At 34.6% G+C, this 21062-nt stretch overlaps 1 protein-coding gene across 5 annotated transcripts in view; it reads left to right on the top strand.

Annotated features, from left to right (window-relative positions):
* The window catches only part of how (protein held out wings), a 281766-nt gene that overhangs the window by 194151 nt on the left and 66553 nt on the right, over window positions 1-21062 (top strand). For all 5 annotated transcript variants that reach the window (XM_072528878.1, XM_072528879.1, XM_072528881.1 and 2 more), the window contains exon 2: window positions 18336-18469. In XM_072528878.1, the coding sequence (XP_072384979.1) occupies window positions 18336-18469 (134 nt within the window). The remainder of the gene's footprint in view (window positions 1-18335; window positions 18470-21062) is intronic.

Here is a 21062-nt window from a genome sequence, read left to right as displayed (position 1 = left end):
CTTCTTAACACCTTCTGTATAACTCTTCTTTAGGCCCTCTCCTTTTGTGCAACAGCCCGGTAGTATTCGATTATGCATATCTATAAATTAACAGAGTTGAAGAAGGGTGCCTAAAATGGAGAGTTTTACTAAATTACACAAATACACAGACTATAATATAATGAAGTCCGTTCCAGATGATCTCATTTAGGATCCCCGCCTAACACTCTGTGGAGCTCCTTCGTAAGTTCCGACTTTCAATCATCACTAAAATATTTGGGAGTCCAGTTAATAAATATAATTGGATAATAAATAATAAAGGGTCTATTCTGGAAGACAAAATCACCTTAGGCAGAGTTAGAAGACGAAAATTGGTACTACAAACTTAAACATTTTCTTAAACACTTACAAAACATTTAACTCTAATCATCGATTATCGAGCTCCATTCGGTAATTAAGTACAAGCTACTGAACCGAAGACTGAGAAACTAGGTCCTGAACACAGAGAGAACAATCCTCCATAGAATCTACAAAAAATGCAACTTCTTCTATATCCTTGTGCTCCAATATAGAATCTGGCAATTTAAATTTTTAACCGAAAAAATCACTTGGCAAGAGAAACGTTTCAAGAACGATTAGGACCTAATTTTAGAGCACAGAACGTACTAAAAACGCCTTGCCACCTTATACGATATATTCTCGTGAGAATTCCCAAACATAAAAGTTCCATTTCTTCCTTCAACTTTTCTAAATACTGTCAGTAATGATTTGTCAGGACTTTGATGTCCCCGAAAATATTCTTCATGAGTATCGCTTAATGCAATAACCAAAAGGACATTAACCTCCAAGAGATTATTCTTTTGTAGTTTCTCAATCTGATTTCAGAATGATGCATGTCCTAGATGAGGGGTAGCTACAAATATCCTCCACGTATCTGCTCCAACAACAAAGTCCAAATATTCTGGAAAATATGTCCCAATAAATAAAAATTTACCACTAGATCCAACACATTTCGAACAATACAACTCAGCTCTAACAAGACAAGCCATCACGTACATAAACTGTACATTCCCGTAGACGTTGTAGGTGTTTTTTATTTAAAAATCCTTTTTGGGTCATTACTAAGGCCATTCTTAGTATTTATTTTCTTTTTATTTTTAATTTTTTTCACAATTTTCCTCCAATCCTTACTTTCTATATCTATTATCTTCTTCCTACAATTCGTAAATCCATTTTTTACGAAATTTTTACGAAAATCTATACTGAATTTGACTGTTCTTTCCTTATATGAATATTATACCTTTTTATCGTTTTCGCTTTTAGTGATCTCTCTATCTTGTCGTTTTTGATCCATGTATTTATTTTCTAATTCATCCCCGTCCTTCCTTCATTTTCGTCATCATTTCATTTATCATACATTACCTTAGGAACCAATATACCAAAACATGCCGTCTGAATCAAGATTCCATGCCCTTAGAGGCAATAGCCCAATTTTCAACGAGAGAAAAATGGAACTGTGCCACGTTTACTTTATCTGTGTTTCTTTACTTGTAAGTGAGTGTATTACCACAGTTGTTCTTATTATATCTTTTGTGATTGATATTTCTGTTGCTTAGCTTTGGTTTTCATTCATTATTTTTGAGTTGCGTGTTTTGTAAATTGTAGATTTTCACGGTGTACACTAAGCAATTTTTCATAGGTTTTTGAAGATCTGTGTCAGGCCTATTTTCTTGTGACTATATATAGTTTTTGTTTTTCTTTTATTGTTCCTTGAACTTCGTTTGACCACCAGCAGGCCTTCTTATTCAAACTTCTTTCCTGAGGTTCTCCCAAGTAATACAATTGCGGTATCTCTCATAATACTAGCGCCCTATTTCTCCAAATTATATTCTGACTTCCTTTCATGTTACAATTTTCTTGTAAATACTATTTTTGTCTAGAATCAACATTCTGGTATATCTTCTTAGGGTGCTTGTATGTTCCGTACGTTGGCGATCATTCTGGCTATGATGACTTTGTTGGTTGCTATACGGAATAGCTGTGTTAAGGTCTTTCTATACCATGCTCTCAGGTTAGCAAGCCAGGATATTCTTCTTCGTCCTGAGGCCCTTTTTCCTTTAATTTTCCTTTCCAAAATGCATTGGAGTAGCTCATATCTGCCTTTATTTCTCATTATATGGCCCAAGTACTGTAGCTTACGGCCCTACTTCATTGGTGACTTTGTCTGACCATGGTATCTTCAGAATCCTTTTGTATAACCATAGCTCAAAAGCCTGAAGTTTTAATAGAGTTTCCGCCTGAAATGTCCACGTTTCTACTCCGTACAGAAGCACTGAGTACACGTAACAATTAAGAGACCTTATTTTTGTTTCTAGGTTGAGGTCATGGCTCTTGAACATAGAGCTTATAATCAAGAATGCACTTTTTGCCTTTTCGATGCGACATTTAATCTCTTGGGTATTGTCCCACGACTCATTGATTATAGTTCCCAAGTAGTTGTACTGTGAGACACATACAATTCTTATTTGGTTCACATACAGAGTTGCTCCAGTTATGTTTTCCTTGCTGATGATCATTAGCTTGGTTTTGCTGGTGTTTTTATCCAGTCCATATGTTCTACTTGTTTCCGTTATTTTGTTCATTAAGTTTTGCAGCTCTTTTATGGTATTGGAAAACACTATTGTATCATCTGCATACCGCAGGTTATTGAGCTTGACTCCATTTATTGAGATGCCTTCATCAATATCTTTTAGGGCCTCTTCAAAATGTGCTCCGAGTACAGATTTAATATCAGTGGTGAAATTATGCACCTCTGTCTCACTCCCCTTAAGATTTTGACCTAATCTGTATATTCTCCATCTATTCGGAGCACCGCTGATTGATTCCAATACAGGTTAGCTATTATTTTTGTCTCTTCCGTCAATCTCTGTCCTCTTCAGCACTTCCATCATTTGTTCATGCCTGACGCTATCGAAAAGCCTTGTTATAGTCAATCAGGTCATGCAAAAACATTACAGCTGACATCTCTACATTTCTGAGACAATACTTGCACGCTAAATAAAGCTTCGTGCCCTCGTACCAATGGCGTTCACAAATCCAAACTGATTGGGCACAATTTGTTCCTCGCATTTCCGGTAAATTCTTTTGTGGATGACTTTTAAAAACAGCTTCAGCAGATGGCTCATTAGGCTTATGGTCCTATAGTCTTCACAAACCTTTGCTCCTGGTTTTTTGGACAATGGTACGAACTCCGATTTGAGCCTCTCTACTGGTATTTTTCCTGCCTTGTATATTTCATTAAATATTTCAGTTATTTCTGGTATATAAATTCTGCAATTCTAGAATAACCTCTTTCCAAGTAAACATAAACTTGAAATTTAATATCGCCTTTATTTTATTGTCCATAATCTAATTCACATACCTCAATATCCAATTTTTATCCTGACTCGCAGAAACATTATATAACTAGTTACTGCATAAATTTATCGCGTCAGACTTTGATTGCTTTCTATTTTGGACTATACAACGATTTCTAAATATTGAGTACTCCCGCGACACTGTGTCTAGGACATAAAATCAGGAATGCGTGTTAAACATGTTGTTAGTGGGTTCAAAATACAACGAATTACGATTACATCAATGATATTTCCGCCTGTATGAAGTTTTAGTTCGTATACAGAGGAGTTAATGCAGTTCCAAGTAAATTTTGTCTGCACTTCAAGTTAACATTCGCAATTTCAACATGATCTCCCCAGATTTCTATTATCCAAATATGTGTCAATTCGAATAGAAACAGAGTAAGCGAATTTGGAATCAGAGACTGTTTCTTGCTACATTTTTAACCAGAGCAAACCGTGTAGTACGTTTGAGAATCATGAGAGCATGTTAATTGAGATATTAACGACTGAATTGATATTCTTTTTAGAATAAATCTGAAATTTTCAGTTCTTGGGTCCGATAGAACTAAACTTAATAATTTCTTTTTAAAAGTATCTTTTTCCAAAGTTGTCCTGGACACAAATACGAGCCCGTTCCCATGTCAGTTGGCCCAATGTAAAGGCGGGTACACATTTGCGAGCAGAACTGTTCGCGAACCGTTTGTGAACGCTATATTCGTTAATGTGTACGGCAGAAAAAACCGCTTGCGTACTGTTTCATCGTGACTCGTCGCGAACCAAATTGTTGCGGTTTATTTCACGACTTCAAAGGAAGCTCGGCTTTCAGTTTGGACGGCGCTTACTAGACGCAGCGAACATTTTTATTGTGTCATCAAATCGACATTGTGTGAATGACGTGTTCCTTCCTAGAGAGACGTGAGAAAACAGTAAACTGATTATTGTCATGGACATAAATAAAGATAAAATCTTTATTTATACGTCGATGATTACTGTACATAATTTTATTTTTGTTAAACAAGCAAAAACAGGAACATAAATCAGTACCCAAATTATAAATAAAATGAATCATTTCACACATGTGTGTTCGTTGTTGGTTTGTCGCTTTCCATGGATCGAGATAAGTATGCGATTAGTACGATGTAGAATATTTTTCAAGGATCTGTACGCGTACTGTACGTATACCGTTCGGCTCGCATATGTGTACCCACCTTTAGATTGAAAAGAAAATTAAATTTGGATTTGCCTCGCATATTTATTTCAGTTCGGGTAATATGGGCACACTGGCAAGGAAAAAAGTTTATTTCATATTTTTGCACAATCTTACTTGAAATAGTCCTTTTATAATAAAGGTGCATGTTGTCAAGAGAAAAAAATGGTTAAACAATTTTTTAAACAAATTCCATTGATTGATTGAACTAACTTGATTGATCTAATATATAAATTGGTGAACGAAGAAAACATCCCGTGTTAACCATACTGTTCAATTAAATCTATAAAAGCGGTATGATTCCACAAGATTGGTTGAAATAGGAGTGTAGTTTTTTAGTGTAGTAAAATTCCTTCATATGATCGTAGTTCCATACTTATTTTGATCTGCTTCTATTGCTTTTCTATTCTCTGATGTTGTAATGGCCTCCATAAGTTCTTGCATTTTTATATGGTCAATTCCATATGAAGTTTGTTCTTTTAAGTCCTTTTCTATACTACAGAGGCGCATATATCCACTGTTGTTCGTTTTTTTATGACATAATATAAATAAATAAAATATATAATAGAAATAAACCTCAAACAACAGCTACGTTTTATACGTTGTGTCTAATCTGTACTTTTAATGTATTTCTACGGTCCATAATTCCATATCATTGAAATTACATGTTGTCATTGATGCCGCAACTTTTTTGTAATTTTATATTCTAATTAAAAGTTAAGAAAAAAACACTCCGCAGATAAATCCTCGTTTTATACCTATTTTGAGTGACATTTTTTATGTTTCTTACCTTAATTCCCCGTGACATTTGACATTAATGACCAACGCATTTTTACGTCGTAATTTTGAATGTACAAGCGTTTCTGAAATGTTCGCTAAGAAATTACGAAAAATAAAACTACCAGACCAGTAGGTAAAAATAATGAGTATGTAAGTAAATAAATGTTTATGGTGTCTAAACTTTAATCTTTAGTATTACAGTACTATGTTTGCACAGCAATGATAAATACTATAATTTCCTATGATTTATATCTTGTTTCAAACTTATGTCTTTTTTATTATTTAATAGATTGTGTTATTTATATGAGGGTTATTAGCAGGGACTATAAAACAAATCTAGTTTGGTACATATATTACCGAAGGAAAATTAGTAAAAAAAATTATTCATAATCCCAAAAATGGAATTATGAATAATTCAGGTATTTGATAAACTAGCAGTTTTCATAACAGACTGTTTTTTTATAAGGGCAGGTTGTTGGCCTTCCGCTTAACCTCCTCCTTTATCCGGGCTTGAGACCGGCAAGAAAGACTGTTAAGTTACTCAAGATCCACCCAACAGTCATTCCAGGCGGAGTTTTGAGAGGAAAATCCTCAGAAGAATCTTTGGGCCCTATCATGACATTAATAGCAACCAATACCGAATGAGAACAAATACTGAGGTTAAGCAGATGTATAGAGTGGGCGATATAGTCGAAGAGATTAAATCCTAACGTCTAAGATGTCTGGCCATGTCCATTGACTCCCTAATAACCGCCTTGCCAAGTTAATATGGGAGGAAGTCCCTACAAGAAGAAGGTCCTTAGGACGTCCACGAATGCGATGGAGAGACAATATATGGTCAGATCTAAGAACAATGGGGCTACCCACTGACCCAATTATTATGGACGACCGTTCAAGATGGAAGCAGGTTGTGCAGTCAGCCAAAACCCACCCCGGGTTGTAGCTACGTATTTGATAAGTTTTTTAGTGCACAATGAAACGGGGTTTGACTGGGGTCCACGTGAATTAGAATTTATTAACGGGTATTTATTGAATATATCTGAATTTATCACATTCAGCACTAACGAAGAACTGAAGATGGAGTTCAGAAAGGAGTATCAACATTTCTGGCTTCAGAAAGCTATATAGAGAGCTTTCCATCGCTTTATAGAGACTGGTACGTACTCACGTTGACATGCTTCCGGTCGTAGAAGAGTTACTTCGCAAAGACATGATCATTTTATTGTGTTGGAAATTTGACGAAACCGACATTCCACTGCAATTGCTGCAAGGAACCGTCTGCAGAAGGTTCGAAATGTGAATATAAGTAAGAGAACGGTTAGAAGACGCCTCAATGAAAGAGGACTAATGGCAAGAAGGCTGGCTATTGTACCTGAGTTGCAACCCAGACACTGTAGAAATCGATTAATTTTTGCTGGGATATACGAGATTGGAGCCAAAATCTTTTTACTGATGAATCGCGGTCCTGTTTAAAGTCTGGCGATGGTCGAGAGAGGGTTTGGAGGCGGAGAAAGAAGATATTCCCAAGCTTGCATGTCCCAGAGAAGAAAGACTGGCGGTGGTGGTGTTATGGTTTGGGCTGGAATCTTATTTGAAGCTCGAACTGAACTTATTTTCATAAATGGCCCCCTAAATGCTTACCGGTATACAGAGAACGTTGTGGCAGAAGCAGTAGTTCCATTTGGTCCATTTATTGGGGACAATTTCGTCTTTATGCATGATAATGCACGGTCGCATACTGCAAGAATCGTGACAAATTACTTGGGGAAGTAGGAATTATTACTCTAGAATGGCCAGTCTGCAGTTCTGATCTGAATATCATCGAACATCTTTGGGATGAACTTCATTGTAGCGTTAGAAGTCAATCAGGCTAGCCAGAAAGTCTTTAGGAACTTCAAAACATGCTTCGTGAAGAATATGAACGTATTCCTCAAGATGTTATTCAATTCCAAATCGTATGGAAACGGTTATTGATGTTTCAGGGCATAATACCCGAAATTAAAAAATTTTGTTTAAGTTCACTCGTAATTTTTATTGTTTGTCTAATTAAACAAAGTATGCTTAGGAATCGGGCAGTAGTAGCCATTTTTTGTTTCAAAAATAAAAGATGTTGAGTATAAAATATGAAACTGTGCATAGAACTTCTAACGAATTTTTATTTTCGGAAATTTATAGGCTGGCCTCTTTTTTTGCCGGTCAGTGTACTTAACTTTGACGATATAAGCATAAAAGATAAAGAACAATAGAATAAAAAATATCGGTGAACAACGAGAAGATCCAGAGGAACTGTGGAATGAATTTAAAAACCAAGTTAACGAAATCTGCACAAACAACGATTTGCTTATAAGTTTGATATGTATATATCGAAGTTTACTTATAAAATAAATGAAACAGAATATACACATCTACAGAGAAAAATTATACTTATAGTCCAGCATCAGGGTACCTTCTCTGTATGCATGGAAGTGGGGTAGTTACTATTATGAATATCTTATCTAAAATTTTTCGCTGAATACGAATATGTAGACTATACACTATATTATTTATCTATGATGTAGGCCCTCCATCTCAAAAAGTGGTACCAATTTTTATAAACAATTTTTTTTATAAATAAATTTTCTAATTTCAAACTAGTCTCATCGTACAGTACGGCTAAAAACACATTAAAAATGCTGTATATGTTACATAAAAATTTGATAGTTTGAAAGTAAAAATTTTAAGTCAAGAAATCAAAGATTGTTTAACCTTCATAACTTTTTACATAGTGCATATGTCTTTAAAAGCTGCAGGTAAATAGAAAGTTGGAACCTATTTTGATAATTTACTATTGAAACAAATAGAAGAAACATTCTTTTTCATTGAGTTAACAAGTAATACACAAATAGCTTCTAGCCCTTGCTGAATCACAAGCACACAGCGGGCTAGTAAGTGATGTCGACATTGTATACGTGTACCCTGCATCCATCGAGCAAAAAGACAAAAGAGGGAATCTAATCGTTATGAAAAGGCGACCAAAAAAGTGGCCTCTGATGGCGGACATATCCGGAAATGCGAATGCGCCAAATTTAAATTTTTTGACACTTATTAACAGTAGTTATAAAATAGTTTTCAGAATGTGTCTTAGACGAGAAAATTTTAATTAAATATTAACGATAACAGTCTAAAATGTGAAACAATTGTTAAAAAACTTCAATATAAATAAGATTTCATGTGACAGTTGGGACAAATAATAACATAACCCAACTAAATTTGATTTCTTAAACAAGGAAAGACTCTCTTTCCTTGTTTAATTTGGCCTCTCAAGCTGGCACTTCCTGTCTAACAATATTTTTGCCCCCACTACCTTTACATTCCCTCTTTTGTCTTTTTGCTCGATGCCTGCATCGAGCGCTTATTTTTTTAAATAGCTACTAATAGCAAGCGAGTGCATAGCAAGCACTCTTTTTTTTTGTCTTTATAGGGGTCTGGAATCTTTAATAGACATCTCAGTCCAGGACGCCGCCTGACTGATCTTAGCGCAGTCTACTTAAAAAAGCCTACTCGTCGCCGAGTCTACGCCGAACGACTACCTGCTAAACCAGACCCTCCTCTGTCATCCGGCAATACGGAAGCGGAATGACCGCTATAAGGCCGAGATTACTTCCGAAGCACTACTTTCATTTATCCATAGACTGTCAGCAAGGAGGTCCCTGTTTCTTTTCCTCGTGTCCCCTTTTTTGGTCCCAAAAAATGGTTTTTGTTTTTTTTTTTGAGAGGAACCCCGTTCCAGGTAGCGCGTTCTTCATCGCTCCTAGCGTGTCACTCTCAGTCGGGCATTTCCTCCTTCCTCACAATCTGACTCATACAGTGGTACATCATACAGTCTAACAACTCCCTTTAGCCCATAAAATTGCAATGACTAGCACTGATTAAAACTACTTTTATCAAAATAAAGACATTTCTTTGCAATAATCATCTCAGTTTAGAACTAAGACAAAGAATGGTTAAGTGCTATATTTGGTCTGTACTTTTGTATGGAGCAGAAGTAACTAAAGACACTAAAATTATCAAGAATGAACAGAATTAAAGAATTAGAAATGTGGATTGATAGACGGATACTGAAGATACCTTGGACAGCAAGAAAAACTAATGAGGAAGTAGTAAGAAGGGTCAACAAAGATAGAGAATTGCTGTTCTGTTAAACTGCTAGACTGTTAAACACCTGAAAATGTCTTATCTGGGACATGTAGTGAGGGAAAATCGATATAGAATACCACAACTGATCCTTAAAGGCAAAATAGAAGGCCGTAGAGGTGTAAAAAGACAACAGGTTTCGTGTTAAAAAAAAATTGGTGAATGGACTCAGATATCAAATGCAGGACAATTAGTCCTTGTTGCAGAAGATCGAGAAGCCTTAACAATCTGCTTTCGAAAAAAAGAAGAACTTCAGCCAATGATTTAAAGCCACGAATTGAACAGTTGGTATCAGCATCAGGTTCATCCCTCTCATTAGTTAACAGCAAGCATTTCACTCAAGCAATAATTCATCCTTAAGTCCTTCTGTGTATTGTCAACAAAATATGAATTAAACTTAAATGTTTTTATTTTTCAATTATTAGAGATATATAGAAAATAAGTAAATAAAACATTAAATTTTAAAGCAATGTAACAGCTAATATTTGGGATCAAATATCAACAGCCAGTAACCAAAAAAAAAAAGAAATCCTGTCAAGAATCGAACAAGCGAGGAAAACACTCATGAACATGAAAACATTTTTTACAAGATTAAAACTTAGTCTAGAGCTCAGAATTCGAATGAGCAGATGTTACGTTTTCTCTGTTTTGCTGTATGGCTGTGAAAGTTGGACAATGAACTCTGAAACAGAAAATGTCCGTATATATACAGACGGATGCTGAGAATGCCAAGGATACAAAAGTTACCAAAGAGAGAAAAATACAATACTGGGTCATGTGTTGAGAGGTGAAAGATATGAATTACTCCAAATCATGTTGGAAGGTAAAGTGTAGGGCAAAAGATCAGTTGGAAGACGCCAGAACTCGGTGGCTGAAAGACCTGAGGACATGGTTTGACCGCTCGTCCACAGAAATCTTTCGTGCAACAGTTTCCAAAGCTACAATTGCCATTTGGATCGCCAACCTTCGAAAGGAGACGGCGTAATAAGAAGATCAGCCAACAAAAATACATTTCAAGGTACAGAGCAAAAAGAGGGGAAACACTGATCTAGACCTATAGAAAGAAAATCTACGCGTGTTCTGGAAAGAGTTCGGTATTGTTTTTTAGTTATTAACAATTTAGTTTCCAATTTTTTACCCACTTTTAAAAAGGAAGTATGTATTTGAGATCAAATTCAATTTTATCTTTTAAAACATTAAAAAGGACTAAAATGGCGTATTCCAAAACTTTCTGTGTTTCTTTTCTTCTCCAATTATGTTATATTTTTAGATAAAATCCACTTACCTAATTTAAAACAATGTAATACGGAACTTAATATACATAGAAGATATGGTAGAAAATAAGAGATCGACTGTTTTGACAAATAATTTTGTTGTTGGTTTGTTGAATAATATGGGCGATAATTAAGGGGGAGGAGTCACATGAGAACTGTATTCCAAAACAAACTATTAATAGACAGAATTAAACATAATGTAAAAACTACTTAATTGACCAAAAACTAAAATAGCCGCATTCATTTACTCGAATAGTTCCACTCGAGTGGTACCTACTCGTTAGTTTCAACAAAAAAGACGATCATATCGGTATTATAACGTTCTCGTTCTATTCCTAGCCATTATAGAGAGATCCTGTTAATAATTAAGGTGGGAACGGTGCCATACCTACTTTACAAGTCTTGGAATTGTCGAAAACTACCATTTCTACCATTAGCGACTTCGAAAATTTTAATTGAGTGCAACAAATTATGCAACTTAGCGAGTTGATGACTGTAACAGCAGCTGGAACTTGTATATTTAGATATTATGTATTAAATATTATCGTGACGTGTGTGTTGTTAAGATTGCTACTACAGTTATGTAATGGTAGCTGGGAAAATGATATCATGTGTGTTTTTAGGTGTTTAACATTGAAATAACAATCTTAATTACATAAGACTAGAACAGCAAAACCGATAGGTTCGAAGATGGGAGCGGAGACCTCGATATGCATATTGTTTTTTGTTGATGACTTTGTAGTGCTAGCGGTATATCAAAATAACTATTTGTGATAAGCAAAATTAATTGAATATTATAAACAAACCTATTAAATCTTTAAACACATATTATTCTCACGTACAAAAAATCTTGTTTTGATCGTCTTAGCTCAGCTGCTAAGATTATTAATGTCAAACGTCGAACTCCGTTAGTTTTCATACAAGTCCATAACATAACACTCACAGACTGCCTCATAGTGACCATAGTACACTGAGAAAAAGCTCTTCTGCGGTCGGCGACGAACAAACTTCACTCCATCACTCCCAAAGATCTAGAATCTGGTTTGATCATCCAAATTTCCTTACTCTACTGTTCTTCTGTCCAATCAATGCGTTTTTGACTGTTTTTTGTTCAGGAACGACTTCTTTCTAGGAGTTGTTGCCCGCAATTTCACACAAATTTCTTCTGAAAGTGCAATATTTTTAAATCAGTTGATTTGACAAGAGCATTAATGTCATTTGCGGATCTATGACGATCTTCTAAAGACAGGCGGCATATTCTGCGCTCATGATTGACTAACTTTCTATTTTCTGTCTGTTCTTTATCCTGATTTTGTCGTTAAAGTGTTATGTTATTGCTTTGGCTCTTTTTCCTGACTACCAGTCAACACGTTTTGGGTTCCTAGGAGGCCTTTCCGTTGAATCGACTCTGATATGTTCCTCTCGGAAAACTACAAAACATCACCTTAGTAACAACTACCAGAAGTCAATAATAAACACTGGAAGCCGCACGAAACTGTACTACGCGCTTCCAATTGGACGACTAAATCATGCCACTCGTAGTTGACTGACTAGCGAAACTCTGATGCTATACAGTATTGCCAGTGTGGCTGTGCACCCGTCAAAAAATTTTTCATTTCGCTTTCCATAATTATGTAAGAAATACATAAAATATTAAGCAGAAATATACAACCATAAAATACAAATGTAACTGGATTGATAAACTATATAAATCACCATCATAAGACGAGTCAAATGTGGAATTCTCCACATTTGAATAATCTTGTTTCTGATTTTTATTGCATTCCTAACAAATAGCTCTATAATAGTTATTTAAAAAACAAGTGTATTAATAAGGGCGATTAACAATTGAGATATTTTAACGCGTGAGCGAAGTGAGCGCGTTAATGTTCGAGATTGTTAATCGCCATTTTAATTCACGAGTTCGTTACAAAACTATTCCGTCTTAGTTTAAATATTTATTTACTTAACTATAAACAACAATTTTTTCAGCTTTCATTGACTTTATTCAAAGTTTCCTTAGTGGTAGTTTTATTATAGTAAACATTAATATTCGAAATGGTACAATTACTGAAATTAAAGGAAGATATTGATAAATGATTATCTGCTGTATAGTATTTTGACAAATTTATATTTAAGTCTTCTTGGACCTCTGTAAATTCTGTGATAGAAGAAGTTAAATTCTGGTGGAGTTAAATTAAACTCTTCGTCAATATCCATCCTTTGATTTTTCAAAAAGACAGAATTTTAAACAGTAAAGTAAATAATGACATACAATGACAGATAGTACTAACAGCGGCTACTTCATTTTAAATTAATTTTTTAGTGGGAATATAAATAGGTATATGTTTGGTTGCCTACCTCTTGTTTAATTAATTTATGCAAGCAATGTATGTTGTGTTGCCTATAATGAAATCGTTCATTAATAGAAAATCATTCATTAATAGGGGTCATTAATCAACGATTTTGAGGGTGTTAAAATTGATCATAAATGGACGGTCGACGGAAAACATATTTTAAATTATTCCATTAATTTTAAATTTGTGATTTAAGAACACATTCTTGTGGAAGCATAAATTTGCTTTAATTGCGATATTTTTCGACGTGTCGATATGATTATACTATAATTAATGTGTCTTAAATCCTTAGAATTTTCCCGTACTATACATATTGAACCGAAGAATTGACCATACCCAATGAGGCCATTCCTTATATAGAGTAAATGTACAAGTAAAGAAAATATAATCTCTCTAAATTAGATAAGTAGTAGGCAGCCAACCTAGCGGCACAAACCATTTTATGGGAACTAACCCATAGTACAAGAGTAATATTTCACTAGTAATGGTCTCTTCGTTTTGGATACATTTTTGCACGTTTAGCTATGGGAAAATGACCATTTAGTGAAAATATGTCGAAGTGAACTATGTCTTTACAGAAGAAATTATGATATGGTGTTCATGATAAAATAAATTGTTTTTGTGTGCAGTGTGAGCTATTTGTATGATAAATATATCGTAAAAGATGGTAATTGGAGTGTGCTGTGGAAATTGAATGTCTTGAGAACTCCGAATTGTATTTGTAAATGTATAATTTATGTGTATTTTAATGTCGAAGAAGCAGTTTTGAAACCTGGAACAATATTTGAGAGTAAAACAAGACGATTGCTATTCAAACCTCAAATAAATTACTGCAAGAGGCGTTGAAGTACTGATGGATCCGTTCCAGTTTATGGTAGATAATGAGACTATAGCAACCTTCGCTGATGGTCCAACCAGCAAGGAAAACGAGCGAAGAAACTATAGAAAAATTTCAAATAGCAATTAATCAGATCTATGACTTAAAAGAAGATACAACAATTAAACGAAAGACAATCAGTGTACAAATAGAAATATTCAAAACATTGATCACATTTCATATCCAAATACTGCAAAATATTTGGGTATGACATTGAACGGAAGCTTCGCTGGAGCACTTATAAAGAAAAACTAACAACTGGGTTTAAAATATAAAAAACTGTATTGGCTAATTGGACAAGATTCCATTCTGTCTGCAAGTCCTGTAAGGGTATACATACCACACGCTGGTCTCACTTTTTTGACAAATAAAATTCATCCAAAAGAAGCTGTCTGTATGACCGTGCCATTTGCATGCACAAGATGTAATTCTGTTAAAAGTTTTTCCAACAGAAGCAGATAAGTAGATGTGCTATGTTTTGCTGCACAGGTAATGTGATTCGTAAGCTATTGAGAGTTTTCCGCATATTATAGGAAATATTGCTGGGAAGAGAGTTCTTCTAGAAACTCTAGATGATGCGGGAATAGCTTCTTCCATTTGGCAAGACGGGTTCTTTCTAGTGGATCTTAGCCACAATCGAGAGGTCGAGAGGAAGGGTGGTTAAACCACTCATATTAAACGTAACCTAACCTCGTGGATCTTTTAGAGGAATTGATCTAGAGAACTAAGTCTCATTGAGGGAGACCCTTCTTATGTGTTCTAGTTCTCCTGTTTTTTCCCATTGAGAGAGGCGAAAAATCTTGCGTTCCAAAAGAAAGATCTGGTTACCCATATAAAAGAGGAAATCAACAGAAAGAAAATACCACTATTAGTAATTAACAACATATCGGGGATACATCATTTATGTTGTAAAATAACATTCATAAAAAATCAGAGTTTGGAAGATAGTTAATCGAATTAACTATCTTCCAATAAAGTCGTCTCAGGAACGCAACCCAAATATTGACAATATCATTATAAAGTTTACTACTTTAAAATCTATAATAAATATATATCTGAATTGTCAAGATGAATGAGTCAGATAAAATTAAATTATTAGAAAATTTTTTACCAAGTACCGAAAACAAATTTTTTAAATTTATTAATGTTTTGTATTTTGAGAACGATTTCCGAAGTGAAAATCGAAACGTCAAAATAAACTTATTTTAAAGTAAAATTGTGGCTTATTCCCGTAAAAATACTACATATATATATCGTTTATTACTCTTATTATAGGGAAGGCGCCCCCCAGGTCGAAAATTGCCTGTTTAATCAGTTCATTTGCAATGCACGTCAGACCAGCAATTAATTGCATATTTGACTGAATTATACCAAACGCGAAATAAAAAATACATGAATAGTTTTATCAAGATTTCGGAATTACTTGAAACAAGCGTTCCATTCATTAGTAGGTCGGAGAGAAAAAGTGTTAATGTTAATATATGCCGTTTGGCCTTGAAGTAAAATAAACATGCAAATAAAAATTTAAATGCTGAATTCCAAACATGGATGTTGTTAATTATTTTTATTGGCTATCCATCTATTGGGTGTGTGAAAAGCTTGAAATTGCTGAAACATAGGATATATTTTTTTTATTTTATTTTAATAATATTTACAATCTTATCATAAAAGGTACATTGAGTAATTAGTAAATGTGAATGTAATTTTAATGTCGTACGAAATTTAGTTTCATTTTTTTTTTGTTTGTTGAAGCAAACTATCTTTTGCTTGAAATCTATTTTCGATAATAGATTTCTTTCGGCAACATCACTTGATTACGCATCAAAACAATGTGGACTTTAACAAGAAACTTGTGTTAATGTCGAGATTAGCCGGTTAATGTCCGATTGAAGGCTGAAGATCGTTTATCTTCGAATATTAACCAACTAGACTGATAAATCTCAATATTAACTGGGTAATATTGATATCAACCTGATTTAGGACGTTTGATTGTTTAAAGAAAACAAAGCAAAATCAAACCTTCAAAAATCTGTATCAAGAGTTGTACGTGAAATGGATGATTTTTTCACATATAGACTGGGATAATTACTTCGGACTCCACGAAATGGAAGAACTAAATAAACCATCAGAAACCAGAAAATTCTACCAAAAACTTAACAAAAGTAGAAAAGAATTTAAACCAAGAACAATGATGTGTAGAGGCAAAGAAGGAGATATAGTAACTCAACAGAGTGAAATACTACAAAGATGGACAGAATTCTTCAAAGAAAAGTTTGAAAAAAACGAAGATCCACTATATGATGGAATTATACTGGATAAAACGGATACCAGAGAAACAACCCCACCTTCAGTGGCTGAAATGCAAGAAGCAGTTACCAGACTGAAAAACAACAAGTCACCTGGATTAGACAATATCAGCGCAGAATTAATAAAGGAAGGTGGAGACTCCCTATTGAATGCGATACACGAACTAATAGTGAACATATGGAATAATAAACAACTGCCACAAAACTGGAATACCGGAGTAATTATTCCACTACATAAGAAGGGAGATCAGCTTCAATGTGAAAACTACCGAGCAATAACGCTACTGACTGTGGCATATAAAATACTGTCAAATATTGTGTATGACCGATTGAGACCATATACGGAACAAATAGTTGGGGGATATCAATGTGGTTTCCGCAGGCAGAAGTCCACAATAGATCAGATCTTCGTCTTGAGGCAAATCTTGGAAAAGACTAGTGAATTTAATATAGACACACATCATCTTTTCATTGACTTTGAGAGTGCCTATGATAGCACCCATCGAGAATTTCTGATTCATACACTGAAAGACTTTAATATTTCAACTCAACTCATTGATATCATAAAAGAAACACTTAAAGTACAAAGCAAAATTCGAATTCAAAACGAACTAACAGATACAATTCATGTGAGAACGGGCCTACGACAGGGAGATGCCCTATCCTGTATTCTATTCAACATCACATTAGAGAAAATAATTAGGGAGTCAAAAGTCAACACCAGAGGAACAATAATAACAAAAAGTGTACAAATATTGGCATTTGCAGATGATGTTGATATCATAGCCAGAAGCGAAAGAGAGATGATAGAAGCATTTAATGCGATAGAAAGAGCGGCACAAAACAGTGGCCTAAACATTAATGAAATAAAAACCAAATACATGAAGGTCAGTAAATCGACAGGCCAAAGAAACCTACAGAATCTGACAATAGGAAACTATAACATCGAAAGCGTGAAAAATTTTACATACCTAGGTTCACTAGTTACCGCAGATAACAATGTCAGTGAAGAAGTTAAGAGAAGAATACATATCGCTAATAAAACATATAATGGACTAATTAAACATCTAAGATCTAACAACATCACAAGAAGCACCAAATGCAAAATATACAAGACCCTGATAAAACCGGTCCTTGTATATGGATCAGAGACATGGACACTATCGAAAAGCGATGAAAACCTATTAGGCACATTTGAACGAAAAATCCTTAGACACATATATAAGGGGGTAAAGGAAAATGACATATGGCGCAGAAGATATAACTTACTGTACACAGCATACAACGAACCCGAGATCATAACATCCATAAAGATCGGACGTCTGCGCTGGATGGGCCATGTTGAACGAATGTTGGAGACTGAAACACCAAAACATATTATGAGACAAACACCAGTAGGAAGAAGGTCAAAGGGAAGACCCAAACTTAGATACATGGAACAAGTGGAGCAAGATCTGAAAACACTTAAGATTACCAACTGGAAAAACAAAGCAAGGAACAGAACAGAATGGCGGAAAATCCTAGAACAAGCCAGGACCCAGAAAGGGTTGTTGAGCTACTGATGATGAATTACTTCGGATCTTGTTTATGGATTTTAATCTCTTTTTAATTTGTATGTATTTTTGAATACATTGTACTTGTAAATATGTAAATTGGTTAATAAATTTAACAGTGCAATTTGTTGAAACAATCTTTGAAAACAATTTTCATCAAAAATCAATATTTTTGTATTATCATTGATATTATTTAAACGATTCTCCATTTCCCATTTGAAATTTTAATCTTATCTCGATAGAATGAAATTACGAAAGTATCATATTAAAAAAGATTATTTAAAACATGTACATCGTACATCATGACTTGCTATTACAAAGAACTGTTTTGTAATTAGTCTGGAACATCTGTTATTTTCATAAGTTATTTTCTTTCTGTTGACTAATTCGATAAGATCTTATTTATTTTGATAAGTTTTTCTTTGTTGCAGAAATAGCAAAAGTACGGGCCAGTTTATTTCAAATAAATGGAGTAAAGAAAGAGCCACTTGTATTACCAGATCCCGATGGACCAGTTACGACACTTACAGAGAAAGTATATGTACCAGTAAAAGAGCATCCAGATGTAAGTATTTTTATACAAATGTTAATTTTATGTGCCAAATTTTTCTTACATATATTTTCAAGATTTTTATGAAAATCGTCCAGAATAGGAATGAATTTATAGCATATAAAAAAGATAGATAAGATTTAAAAAACTATCGGCCAATAAATAAGGCTTGCGTCTCGTTTTTCTTTATACCAGGGGTACTTAGACTTGTGTCTGCGATCTACCACAAAATATTTGGAAGACAAGCGATCCACTACAGACTTCTACAACTACGCTGGAGCCTAGATATTGTTAAACTTATTAAAAATCACTTTTATTGAAACAAACGGTATTACAATAAATTGATAACAACTTTAACTGAATGAGAGAACTATTAAAAGACTGTTCAATTACTACTGTTACTGGAACTGTCTTCCTGTATTTATATACGAGTACATTTTTTGACGTTTCAGACTTTACGAGACATTTCTGGATTTTTGATGACATCTCAAACATTCTAGATTTCTTGATTTCAAAAACATCCAATGAATGGCAAAAATATGTGAGTCGAGTGAATCTGCCTCACAAACAGTAATGGGGACAGTAGTAAAAATATGGTGAGATCATTCCCCAATGGGAAGGCGATCAGTCTTCTTCTTTTTCTTGTACCATGTCCTTTCAGAACGTTGGTTACCATCATAGCTATCTTAATTTTATTCACTGCCACCCTAAATAGCATGCTTGTATCAACACCATACCAATCTTGCAAGTTCTTCAACCATGAGGTTCTTCTTCGTCCTGGACTGCGTTTGCCTGCTATTTTTCCTTGCATGATATTTTGTAGCAACCTATATTTGGGACCTCTCATTACATGTCCGAAATACTCCAGCTTTCTCTGCCTGATGCTTTTTATGATCTCAGTAGTCTTGCTGAGACGTTCTAGTATTGAGGAGTTTCGAATCTTCTCCACCCAGGAAACTTTTAAAATTCTTCTATAACACCACATTTCGAAAGCCTCAAGGCGATTTAGATCGATTTTATTCACAGTCCAGGACTCGACACCATAAAGTAAGACCGAGAATACGTAGCAGCGGAGTAGGCGGATCCTCAATGCCAATTTTAGGTCTCTGTTACATAACACCTTGCACATCCTTCTAAAAGCCCCTTTAGCCTGCTCTATCCTAGATCTAATTTCGCCGTGACTTTCTGCGTTACAATTTAATTGCTGTCCAAGGTAAACGATTTTATCAACTTGCTCAAGTTTCGTATTATTTACATATATAGACGGTTTTATATGCTGTTGTTTACTTATTACGAGTATTTTGGTTTTCCGTATGTTCAGATCCAGACCTGCCTCCCTATAACTCTCAACGACACTATCAAGTAGTGTTTGCAGATCTTCTTGACTGGAAGCTAGGAGTACTGTATCGTCCGCATATCGCAAATTATTGATGACTTCACCGTTCACAAGTATTCCTTCTTGTTTTTCAGAAAGTGCTATTCTGAAAATTCTTTCGGAGTAAACGTTGAAAAGCAGGGGTGACATGAGGCATCCCTGCCGTACTCCTCTTTTAATATTAAGAGCCTGTGATTCCACCCCATCTACTAAAACTGATGTTTGATTCCAATATAAATTTGCAATTATTCGAACATCTCTGCCGTCCAAACCAATGTCTTTTAGAGCAATATGTCATCCAAGCCTGCTTTTTTAGCTTTGACCTGCCTTGTAAATTTCCCACACATATTTCTTTTACTGTTGTTACGATTTTATTTAAGCCCTCATCGACATTTTTACCAATATTTTCCCAAATTAAATTTTCGTTCAGTTGTCTTTGAACTGATTCCTAAACTTTCTCGTCTTGTAATTGGGCTGTATCAATATTTTTGCGAGACTTCTTTTTGATCACCTTTTTTAATTTTAATTAGGTTACAGCTACTATGGGATTGTGATCAGACCCAATGGCGATCAGGCGATCAGTGAAACAACTACAAAAATGTTGATAATAAACTATAAGAGGCACATTTAAAAATATAGAAATATGAAGAAAGAAGGTTGAAATTGTAATATCTCTAATATATTATAAGCCATATGCACTTCTTAGCATTAAATGAAGTCATAAAGTCGAGTTGTTCAATAGTTGTATATTTATGTTCCTGATTTCTATCGTTTTCGCATCCCAGTTTGCTGTTTCTCCGAATCATTTAAGCGGTACACCACTACACACGGAAGATCGCCCAACCGTTAGCTTATAAGCGTTATCTTTGTAAAGCAGTATTAATATTCAATCTACATACGCTATAGACAAACGCTGACAACATTACAGATACTGAGAATCATCGGCAATAATTATGTGCAGATGTTGTCAATTACTGTAATTATATAGCAAATGGGCGACACGAGAACATTTGCAACGCCTTCTAAACATTTCTATGCAATAAAAATTTAACATATCAATAATTATATAATAAAATCTATTTGAAATAACAATAAAATAAGAAATTAATACCATATAATAAACGATGCTAGAAGTGTATCGAATCAGCTAAAAAGTAGTTTTTATAACCAGTTTAGGTTTAGAGGCGGAATGAGGACAAGAAAGGCCTTGTTTTCTCGCCTAGTACTAACACA

Source organism: Diabrotica undecimpunctata, chromosome 4, assembly GCF_040954645.1.
Source record: "Diabrotica undecimpunctata isolate CICGRU chromosome 4, icDiaUnde3, whole genome shotgun sequence".
In the NCBI taxonomy this organism is placed as follows: domain Eukaryota; kingdom Metazoa; phylum Arthropoda; class Insecta; order Coleoptera; family Chrysomelidae; genus Diabrotica; species Diabrotica undecimpunctata.
This window is presented reverse-complemented; position numbering and strand designations above follow the sequence as displayed.